General features: G+C 35.5%; 1 protein-coding gene across 2 annotated transcripts in view; it reads right to left on the reverse strand.

Annotated features, from left to right (window-relative positions):
• The window catches only part of MBD2 (methyl-CpG binding domain protein 2), a 70,563-nt gene that overhangs the window by 32,528 nt on the left and 25,406 nt on the right, over positions 1-12,629 (reverse strand). For both annotated transcript variants that reach the window (XM_079718118.1, XM_079718117.1), the window contains exon 3: positions 9,471-9,608. In XM_079718118.1, coding sequence (XP_079574244.1) covers positions 9,471-9,608 — 138 coding nt within the window. The remainder of the gene's footprint in view (positions 1-9,470; positions 9,609-12,629) is intronic.

The following is a 12,629-nucleotide window of genomic DNA, read 5'->3' on the forward strand; positions in this document are numbered from 1 at the left end:
TAACTGATTAAATTTGTTATAAAGCAAAAAAAAATAAATAAGAATCTAAAAAAAAAAAAGAATACGTAGCATACAATTCTTAAGACTGACAACAATAAAGAATTCTGATGCTGATGATAAAAGACATTACTTGCCAGAACCATGAATAACTTTCAGTCATAATAATGTAAACACTGACTAGTTAACCTATTTAACTAAAAATGTAATATAACTATGTTGGGAGCATGAAGAAGAGAGAGGACTATGTACTCATGTACCATTGTGGGAAGTCAAGAAGTAATGTCTAAAATTAATAAATAAAGAAATAGGATTATAAGTTTATTATTCAGAAATATAGAGGTAATTATAAAGGGAAGTGACCAGAATTGAGATTAAATGCTTCTGGAAATGGAACTAAAAGACACAAAAAGTAGGAAACTACTGTTATGAAACACAAGTTTTTAAGCATTGATTTTTTTTTCATCTATATTCCTACGTTTCTTAGAGAAATACAAAAATCTCAAAAAATGCCATGGATCTACCCATATTGGAGAAATATTTTTAAGTGATCTAGAGAAATATATGATGATTAAAGGTCACTATGAATGAAAAACCTATGGATTCATTAATTTTTTTAAAAAAATTCACATAATCTTTCAGCTGCAACTCTTACCCCCATAAAACTGACAAGTCACCAAACCGGTTTTCTCTATAGGGCTCCAACCAATCATCCTTTACCTGGACCTTTTACTTCCCACAACTGCTTTAAGAGTATACATTTTCTAATACTTATATTCATATTTTATTATTTAAAAAACATTTCCACATTCCAGTCAATGACATTGTTTTCCCAGTTATGTTAAATTTTAGAACTCTCCTCATAGGCACAGCTGATTCATAGACGAATTTTGTCAATTATTTTATGACCAGCATGAAACCAATCTTATCATCTATGCCCTAGCTTCCTATACTTTCTTCAACAGTCTCCTGGCCTTAAGTCAGTTATCATATTACATACAAGAGCCAGATTAAAACCTCTGTCTAGGGACTTCCCTGGTGGCGCAGTGGTTAAGAATCCACCTGCCGGGCTTCCCCAGTGGCACAGTAGTTAAGAATCCATTTGCCAATGCAGGGGACACGGGTTCGAGTCCTGGTCTGGGAAGATCCCACATGCCACGGAGCAACTAAGCCCATGAGCCACAACTACTGAGCTTGTGGTCTAGAGCCCTCGAGCCACAACTACTGAGCTCACGTACTGCAGCTACTGAAGCCTGTGCACCTAGAGCCCGTGCTCTGCAACAAGAGAAGCCACTGCAATGAGAAGCCCACGCACCACAACGAAGAGTAGCCCCCGCTCACCACAACTAGAGAAAGCCTGCACGCAGCAACGGAGACCCAACACAGCCAAAAATCAATAAATAAAATAAATAAATTAAAAAAAAAAAAGAATCCGCCTGCCAATGCAGGGGACATGGGTTCGAGCCCTGGTTCAGGAAGATCCCACATGCCACGAAGCAACTAAGCCCGTGCACCACAACTACTGAGCCTGCGCTCTAGAGCCCACGTGCCACAACTACTGAAGCCCGCGCTCCTAGAGCCCGTGCTCCACAACAAGAGAAGCTACCACAATGAGAAGCCCAGGCACCACAACCAAGAGTAGCCCCCGCTCGCCGCAACTAGAGAACGCCCGTGTGCAGCAACGAAGACCCAACACAGCCAAAAATAAAATAAATAAATTTAAACCTCTGTCTAGAATGTCCTCCCCATGCTTCTCTTCTTTCAAAGACCATATATTCTCTCACTCCTCTGTTTTTTTTTTCATTGCATTTACCATGCCATGACACATTATATATGTATTTATCTGTCTCTCTCCCTATCACTCTAGAAAGTAAGTTCCATGAGAGCAGGGACTTGGTTTTGCTCACTGCAGTATTCCCACAACTTAGAAAAGTGCCTGGCACAAGTTGAGGGCTCAATTCATGATTTTTGAATTAAAAAAATTCACTCATTCATTCATTCGACAAATGTGTGTTAAGCACTGACGTAATGGAGACACTATGGATAAAGCAATGAACAACTAATACAGTTATGATCAGAAAACGAGAAAGGAGAAGCACTAAGGAGGGTCTCTAAACCTAGACTTCATGAATCAGGTTTCTTGAACAGATGAAGTGATATCTAAGTTCAGGCTTGAGGGATGAGTAGGAAATAGCTAATTAAAGTGGGAAAGAAAGCAGCATGAAATATGATCAGGGAATGCAAGGGCAGGGTGCAGAGGGGGAGATGAATAGCACATTCAAAAATCTGCAGTTTCACATGATTCAGTTGTAGAACAAGGGAAGAATGTGAGGCCAGAGAGATACATAAAAGCCAAATCATGAAGGACTTTGTAAGTTATGTTAGGTGTTCTGACTTTAAAAGTCATGTTTAGTTTTTTTTTTGACCTAAAAACTAACATGAATCATCAAAACGTTTTCAGCAGAATAACACTATTAGACCATTATGTCAAACAGATCTTCAGGATGCAATATGAAGAAAGAACTGAAGAAAGTAAGACAAGAAGCAGAGAGATGAAATGATAGTTACTTGGTAGAGAGATGGAGCAAGTGAATATTTAGGAGGTAGAGTCAACAGGACTTGTTGGCTAATTAGATTTGGGGGTAAGAGATGGGAAGAGTCAAGGATGATGCTCACGTTTCTGGCTTAGGCGGCCAAGTGGGCAGTGGTACATACAGTGAGATAAAGCATATAGAAGAAAGAGCTGGTTTGAAAGGATGATGGCGAAGTTTGGGAAGATGAATTAGAGATACTGGTGAGACTTCTAAGCAAACAATGTTAGTAGACTGAGTGATACAAACAACTGAAGCTCAGGATAAAGATGTAAATTTGGAAATCATTAACATATAGATGATAACTGAAGCCATGACAATGAGTGAAATCACCCATGGAGGGTCTACATACAGAGAAGAATGCACAGTATTCCCTAGGAAACCCCACCATTTTGAAAGATAGACACAGAAAGAACATAGGATGGGGATTGAGAAAAAACAAAGAAGGAGGAAAACCAAGAGAGTACAGTGTCACAGAAGAAGACAGTATTTCAGAAGGCAGGAGTAGTCAAGAGTGCCTAATACTAAAACAGGTCAAGTAATGTAAGGACTGAAGTTTACTCAACCAGTTTAATTAGGATCATCAATAATCTTGATGGGAACAGTTCAAGTGGCATAGTGAGAACAAAAGTAGTATTTCAGAGATATAAAAACTAAGAGGTAAAGTAGATAGTAAATACACACAACTCCAAGAAGTTTGACTGTAAAGGGAAAAGAAAGAAAATGAATTCTAAAGGAAACACAGAGTAAAATAAATAAATTAAGATAGGGAAGATATGAATATATTTAAATGCTTTGGGGAAGAAGCCAGTTTAGAAAAAGTTGAAGATGAAAGGTAGCTGACATAATCCATTGAGTGAGCTGTCTGAGAAGGTAGGAGGGAATGTATCTGGGAAGCACAGATATTGGTATTAGCTTTAGGTCACAAGATATGGTCAAGTTCAGTTCAGAGGGATAATAAAAAAGCTACTTCCGGGCTTCCCTGGTGGCGCAGTGGTTGAGAGTCTGCCTGCTGATGCAGGGGACGCGGGTTCGTGCCCCGGTCCGGGAAGATCCCACATGCCGCAGAGCGGTTGGGCCCGTGAGCCATGGCCGCTGAGCCTGTGCATCCAGAGCCTGTGCTCTGCAACGGGAGAGGCCACAACGGTGAGAGGCCCGTGTACCGCAAAAAAAAAAAAAAAAGCTACTTCCTTGTTCAAATCCTTTAATCATTTCTCACTTACAAATTTAAACACAAATGCTTTAGTCTGTTCAACTTCACAAATATTCAAATAAGTGCAAATTTAAAATGAAATAGTTTTTATATAATGAACTACCAAGAAGAAGAAATATTGATAATAATACTATAGAAGGTAAGCTGAAACTGAACTGCAGATAATTTGTCAATAGACTTTTAATTTGGTACAAGTCTTTGGAAATCAACTTGCCAGTATGTATCAAAAATCATAAATATTCATACTAATTATATTTTTGGGAATCTAGCCCAAGGAAATATTGAAAAATATAGGAAGGAACTTACATACATAAGGATACTCACTTGAGTACTACCTATAATGGTGAAAAATTGGAAATAATATGGAAATGATAAAGTAAATTGTATGCTAGTACAATGCACAGTTTTTGGAATAATATACAGTTGATTATAAAATTATAGCACACAAATTATATAAAACATGGATTAAATGTGTATAATACAATGTTAGGTGGAATGTTTTAAAAGTATGTATAGGGCTTCCCTGGTGGCGCAGTGGTTGAGAGTCCGCCTGCCGATGCAGGGGACGCGCGTTCGTGCCCCGGTCCGGGAAGATCCCACATGCCGCGGAGCGGCTGGGCCCGTGAGCCATGGCCGCTGAGCCTGCGCGTCCAGAGCCTGTGCTCCGCAACGGGAGAGGCCACAACGGTGAGAGGCCCGCGTACCGCAAAAAAAAAAAAAAAAAAAAAAGTATGTATATATACATGGCATCTTTCCAACATCACCCAGAATAATGCTTTTAAATAATACTGGACAACATATCATCTATTTCTTCTGCCCAGGCAGCCAATTTATCTGTCTAGAGACAAGGAAGATAATATCCTCCATGACTCTGTGCTTTAGCTTATCTATTTCTTAATCATAAAAGCATTATACTAAAGACTAAACTAGAAATAACAGTCAGGGGTTAGGAAGAAGAAAATGTTAAAATGCCTGGAATGAACAGCAATTTTCAGGGTTATAATAACTGAATACTAAAATATTTTATAAACTTTTCACACACTATGTCTTTAAAGTACACATTTTAAAAATTTATCTTTCACCTAGAAAGTTTCTTCTAACATGTAAAAATAGTCACTCTCGGTTATTATCAAAAAGATGAGATTTAAGTGCTGGCAAGGATGTAGAGAAAAGGGAACCCTCATTCACTACTGGTAAGAATGTAAATCGGTACAGCCATGATGGAAAACATTTGAAGGTTCCTCAAGAAATTAGAAATAGAACTACCATATGATCCAGCAATCTCACTTATGGCTATATATCCAAAGGAAATGAAATCAACATCTCAAAGAGATACCTTCACCCCCATATTCACTGCAACTTTATTCACAATAACCAAGTTATGGAAACAAACTAAGTGTCCATCGATGGATGAATGGATAATGTGTGTGTGTGTGTATACATACATATATATATATATATGTATATACACACACACACAATGGAATATTATCATCCATAAAAAGGAAAGAAATCCTGCCATTTGTGATAACATAGATGAAACTTGAGGTCACTATGCTAAGTGAAATAAGTCAAACAGAGAAAGCAAACACTGTGTGATCTTGCTTATATGTGGAATCTCAAAAAACCAAACTCATAGAAACACAGAGTAGAATGCTGATTGCCAGGGGCTGAAGGTGGGGAAAATGGGGAGATGTTGATCAAAACGTATGAACTTCCAGTTATAAGATGAATAAGTTCTGGGGATCTAATGTACAGCATGGTGACTACAGTTAACAACACTGTATTATACACCTGAAAGTTGTTAAGAGAGATCTTAAATGTTTTCACAATCACCACCACAAAAAAAAAAAAGGTAATTATGTAAGGTAATAGATGTATTAACTAACTTTTTTCTGGTAATCATTTTGCAATGTATACATGTATCAAATTGTCACATTGTACACCTTAAACTTAACGATGTTAGATGTCAATTACATCTCAATAAAGCTGGAAAAAAATCATTAAAAAAAAGACATTCTGGAAGGGAGTAAAGGAAAGTTTCATATCCTTTGAACAAAGAATTAGCTAACAAAATAAAAAGAAAAAAATCTAGGATCAAATGGAAGATTTAAATCCACTTCTTCGGTGATTTAAATGTTTACTTTTGGGTAAAAAAAAGAATATTCTGTAAGAAATGTAATTAATATTCAAAGACTATCAGAAACACTTAAAGCCTATAGGCTTTAATTAAAAGGAAAAAGTAATGGCTCAAAAGATGAAGTTTCTTTGATTTGAGGATAAAAAAAGAGAAAAAGCAAGAGACCATAAAGTGTCAAAGATGACAGCATTAAAGAAATAAGAAAGAAGCAGATATGTGAGTTCTTCATATATTGAAAGAAGGAAGCTAGGAAAGACACCCTTAACAGCAAAATCACTATTCAATTAGATTAAAAAGAACTTGGGGCATGTTTTACATATCTGGCCAAATAAGGATATTTCAAAGATCTTACTGTTTGGGATAAGAGTCTTATAACTGGTAGAATTCCCTCCACCCCAGTCAAGATTTCTTTTTAATCTAATGACAAGACAGTACATGTTAAATATGCCAATAGTATATATAAAACAGGCTGGCTAGTTACCCTATCATAACCAGATTTTACAAATGCCATCTCTACCTTATAATTTTAATTGTAGGCAGAAATCACTGCTGAATTCTGTTTAATGCACTTTTGTTTACATACCCTAATTTGCCCTTTTAAAACTAAGGCATTTTCAAGGAGTCAGTACATTAGAATTTCATAATTTATATATTTTATAGAACTCAAATTAGACTGCCATATTAGACAGAACTAGGCATATGATGTTTGTTATATAAAAACAGAATTATGAATTTCTATGATTGCTTCACATCTAATCACTTCAAACCAATTCAAGGTAAAAGATCTAAAAATCAAATCCTAGTTCTAGGTCTCAAAATGCAACACTCCGAAAGGAATTACAATACCACTAGCTTGAATATCTTATTAAAAGAATGTGATACAGTTAAGATAAAAACCTATCTGCAGGAACCTCAAAAAAATAGAAACCTCATTGTCTAATTTATTTACTCTATGATCAAAATAACTTCTCCAAATGAAGTATTTGGCAATTTATATTACTAATCTAGTTCAATGAAGCTATGCAAAAGGTAGCAAAATTGGAATAATCATTTTTGCCTATGTATTTTATGCCAACTATCTCCTCAACAATAATAGCTCACTAGCAGTCATCTGCCATATGTATGTCAAAATATAATTAAATCAACATCTTTCCTTTACTTAAAAACCTGAATCTAAACTGGAATAGTCAGGATGACAGATCATGATTTAAAAAAACATTAATACCAAAGTTGTCTCTTTAATATTTTCCTGCGTGTACTCAATGCACAGTCCTATATTTTGAAATCCTGTTAGTGAGACAGTAGTCAAATATTATCTCAATTCTTACGTTCAGGATAAAGAAGGGGGAGAGACAACTAATGTCTTAGTGTAATCAAAAACGTCCAGCACCAATTGTCAGGTGACAAGAGGATAATGTGAAAAACAGTGTAAACATTTGGAGAAGTAACCTCCAAAATAATTTTAACACTTCCTGTCTCTGAAAGCTAGAAGGAAGATAAAAACCCTCAAAAGATCTGGGTTAAAATGACATAAGTGGGGTTTTTTTGGTGGGGGCGGGAGATGATTTAGCTTTCTTGACATATTCTTTTCACTTGAGAACAATCTCATAAACGTTAATTAAAGAAGGAAAACTTACAACTACTCAACATGCCAAAGAATAAGAAGCAACTAATCTGGTTACTTCAGCTTTAAAACTCTAGGTTGCCAATATCTCTACAACCAGATAAACACCCAGTAAATATAATTACTACTGTTTTTAAAATCTGTGACTGAACTTAAGTGCAGAAAACAATTAAATTCCTGTTAAAATGACCATAATTGGCTACTCGGTTTGTCTTTAACCAAAGTATTTGTTCACAGACTATATTGAGAATGATTTGACAAGGAAAAGATGAGGATAAAATTTACTAAATACCATCTGTTCTCAATGAGACAACTCAGATTTTCAACATGGAACTAATATTATTAGTTATTCCACTTTCTTTATCTTTTGGGCTTTTTGAAGCAAACTTTCTTACCCAATTATATACTTGCAGATTTTTCGATTAATAAAAATCTTTACAAGGAAACGATTTTAACATCACCAAAAAGCCAAAGGACAAGATGTTCAAGACTTTAGACAGTATCTAAGAAAGAACACAATCAGGGAATGGCTCTGTCAAGGCAGGCAAAGTTCAGAGTGGCAGAACTCCTTCCCTGTTGGAATGAATATACTAAAACTGCCGGTGGTTTGGTGGCTATCACTGGGTGCAGTAGTAAAACAGAAGGGAAAAGCCTGGCACAGAAAGCTGAATGGCCCAAAGAAAACCTAAGTGGTGACAAGAGCCTAAAGGCACATGCAGGTACGCATCTTTTATATTGGATGTGATACACTTACATGGCCCCTGTTGAATCTCTTGGGGACCAACAGTAAAGCAAGTTTAGAACTTCAAATCTTGAGACATCTATAGCAAGATGCTGATCCAATGTGGCTCCAAATATCTTCTGTTTTCCTGGCTCACCTGAAGAGGAAAAAACACTACAGAGGATGTGGGAACTGAATTACTTTATGTAGTTTCTTCTAGAGCAACTGTCTGAAAGTTTTGGCCCAATCCTTTTTGAAGTCTGGAGATGAGACACTTGAGGGACTAGCGAAAAACAAAATTCAAATGAAAAGGTGGAGTGAGACATCTAAAAGGGGAATACGAGAGCAAAAGATACTGGCCGTAGGTAAATCAGTGTTTCTAATCCTTAAGTGGGAGGAGGCAGAGAAAGGAGAGAAAAAATGCACCGATGTTTCTCCCTCCGCTCCCTCACCCCAATTGCTACTAAAATTTCACAAAGTACCTAAACTTTTTGACCACAATTAGGGAGTGAGTGAGCAAGACTACTTGGAAAGTTTAAGCATTTTGTCAAGTCTCCCTCCCCTGGCTAAGTGGCATTATTAAGCAGCAGGGAGGCCTTTCAGATAATACTTTTTTTTCTAAGAAAAGATTCTGGTGGAATACAGCTTGAAACAATAAAGGAAGAGAAAAATAAATGCAATTTTTACAAAAATGGAAGTCACCAGACAATATACCATATTGACAAAGTTTATTTACTTCTGTTTTTCCAAAGGGGAGGGACTGCTTTCTTGTAATAAGAAATCAGAACAAAAAGTAGTTTCCAAATAATAGAAAATATTTTTAAACTAAGCAACACAAACTGCATGCTTCATCCCCTTAGGAAATATTATCCCTGGAAAGATAATCTTTAAAAAACTAAGAAGAGCAGAACCAAGTCTGACGTACATTACCACACAAAAGCATAAAAGTGGAGTCCATATAATTAATTTTAGATTTTTTAATTAACTTAATTTTTTTCTTAAAACATTTTACCTAAATGTTGTCTTATCAGAGTTATTCTCCAGCATTCATGTAACAGCCTAGGATATAAAACAATTTTCTTTCCAAATATATTCCATTTTAACCAGAGTTTACTTGAACTATATCTGGTAAAGATACCAGAATTTTCTGAAAAATAAGATTGGAGAACCAGTTAGATCCTTACCTGACGTGGCTGTTCATTCATTCGTTGTGGATCTGATTTCACTTTATTACTAGGATGATTTGTGACTTTGGTTACCGGTTGTTTGAAAATTGATGCTGTTTGTCTAATTGGCAATGTTGTATTCAAGTCTGGCTTACCCTGTGGATATAAGTGCGTTTTAATTAATAAATATTATATATAAATACAATTAGATGAATTTTTATTAATTCAATATGTATTACTTTAACTTGGATTATTCCAAACTTCTCAATCTCAGCATTTTAAATACTCTGGAGTACACTTTAATCACTTTATTATGGAAGACTTATGCAAAGTTTTCTCATAATAAAAAGCTTTCTGTATTCTTTTAAATGTAAGAAAATTCTTTATATTAAAATTCATAATTAATTTGATTAGCAAGATACTAGGAACTTTTAGGTGAACAAATATGTTTAAGGTTAGGTTACACAAAAGGAAGGAGGGTTTTCAGGACAATAATCAAAAAGCAGTCATTTCTACATTCTGAGAATGGAGGAAACTAATAGCACACTTGGCCATTAAAATATAAATAACCTCATGAGCTGTCAGGGGGCCAGGCTTACATAAAACCACAAAGGTTAACCTTCCCTTTTATATTAAAAAAAAAGATAATTAGAAATGAAAGTTGTAATTCCACAGAGCTCAATTTAGAAAAATGTAATAAAATAAGGAAATATTCTTTAATATTTTATAGCACATTTAATGCTTTTTAAAAAAAATGAAAATTGAAGTTTCAGAAGGGCAAGCAATATACTTATATATTTTTAATCAACCAGTAAAAAAATTGTTATGTTCTAATGAAAAGCAAATGTGGCACAGAATTGCTATTAAGCTCATTTGAAATACTCTAACATCAGGTGGGGTCAGAGGCGAGGAAAAAGGGGAAGAAAAAGAACAAAATGTGATTTAATCACTGTGTATTCTGAGTCTGGCAAAAACCATAAAGGCTCAAATACACCTGAAAGCAATACACATCAGATAATTTTAGTATAGAAGTATACTTGATAAATCATCTACAAGATATTCAATGAACTTTTATAACTATCTCCAAATAAAAATTATATCAACTTTGAGACTCCAGAACAGCAGTTCTCAACCTTGGGCATGCAGCAGAGTCACCCAGAGGGCTGATTAAAGCAGATTATTGGGCCTCACTCCCAGAAATTCTGATTCAGGAGGTCTGAGGTAGGACCTGGGAAACTGCATTTCTATTAAGGTCCAGGTGATGCTGATGCTGGTCCAGGGACCACACTTGGACAACTACTGCTCTAAAACAAAGACTGCAAGTTGGTGGCGGGGAGACCAGGTCTAACCCATAGATGTGTTTTGTTCAGTTTTTAGTTTCCTTAGTAAATTAAGCCAACATCTACAAATAAAATTCACATAAAAGGCAGAATTCTAGCTTCTCTTAAAAACTCAAAGATCTAGAAATACTGGACTGATGTGGCCAAGCAGGCCATTATTGATTAGTAATGGCTGCCACTAGAGGTGTCAAGGTTTGTTCTTTTGCAAAAGTCTTCAATTCACATTTGCAAAGCTGTCTGAGCCCTACAGGTACTGAGTTTGTGATCTCTGCTTAAAGAATATCAGGATGACTAGAAAGGTAAGGATCACAATAAATTAATCTGATCATTATTACAATTACAGTATTATTTGGACTATTAAATATGCCTCTACCCCCAGCCCCAAACACACACACACACACACACACACACACACACACACACAATATCTTTTGTACCTACTGGGCATGCTTGTCATTTCTTGCACTCAATTTTCTCCCCATGTATGTGCTTACCTTTAAGAGACATATTCATCTTTAATAACTCTAATATTATTTCTCAGGCATTTCACTTTCTTATCTTTATGGTTTTCCAAAAAACTTAGAGGTGTGGAAACTTGACCAACAGGCTGCAAAATAACCACTTAGTATGCCATCTCTGAAAAGTGTGAGGCCCAGAAATGTGTATTTTTTAAAGCTCTCCTGGTAATTCTGTGATGCGCAGGTTTGGATCCCTCTGATTTATGACATCTAGAGCATTCTGAGGCCCTAAGTGAAGCCATCCAACCTATAACATAGTCAATATTCAATCCTAAAGAAGCTTAATACATAAATGCCTATGAAGAACTTATCCTGTCACTAATTAGTTATAATTAGTATCTTCCACTAAACAATATCTTGTTTGGTTTTTAATGTTTTTGTTCTTTAATAAAGAACAATAAACTCTGCTGGTATTATAACGAAGATGGCATCAGTAGACAAAGAAGTATATAACAACTGTTTGTATGAGCAAACACAGTCGAGCCTGTAAGTTTCTCATTGTTACAAAGAATGACTGGAGGAAGCACAGACTAGCCTAAACTATTCAAAACAATAAAATCCTGAATCCACACAGATTGGAAGGAAGCATGGAACATGTAAAACGACCTGTGCTACAATGGTTAGATTGATATTTTTTTCATTAACTTATGTTTGTGGTACAATTAATAAAAATTTATTTATGGCTAAAAGTATTCAAAATATACCATTAACTTCCATTGTCTGACAATGAGACAATTCATATCCCAGTGGCATGGAATGAGATTATTCAAGAGTGTGCTGCCTTGCTCTTCTGTTGATCTTATTTTGGTTTTTATTATTTTTTCTCTTTTAAACTGGTCTGAAAGCTCTGAAGACAGAAATAATTTTTTACTAATTAATTTTGTATTCTACAGCAGTATCGTGTAGAATAATCTGAGAAGCTGGACGAACTGGTTTTCCCAGAAACTGTCACAAAAACAGTAAATTTTATTACCATTCTCCCCTGACTGTCAAAGAGTCACTGTTAATTCACGCCCAGTTGTTGTTGTCTGAGTTTTTCTAAATAACTACCAATCTGCCATGAACTTAGGAGTTACAAAGCAAACACTTTTTTTATGGGACAAGTTAAAGCTATTCATGTATTTGAAATCCTCCCTTTCAATACAAGAAAAAGTAAAATAGAAGTTCCTTATATCATAAAACTAAACTGACAAACACACACATTCTAATAAAGTTTCCAACCTTTGATAAATCTTCTCAGTATACAGGCTAGCGCTCAAATCAAAATTTAATGTATTTTATAATAATGTGTATATTAAGCTGGAAGTATTCAAATAACT

This window comes from Hyperoodon ampullatus (genome assembly GCF_949752795.1).
Source record: "Hyperoodon ampullatus genome assembly, chromosome: 13".
In the NCBI taxonomy this organism is placed as follows: Eukaryota; Metazoa; Chordata; class Mammalia; order Artiodactyla; family Ziphiidae; genus Hyperoodon; species Hyperoodon ampullatus.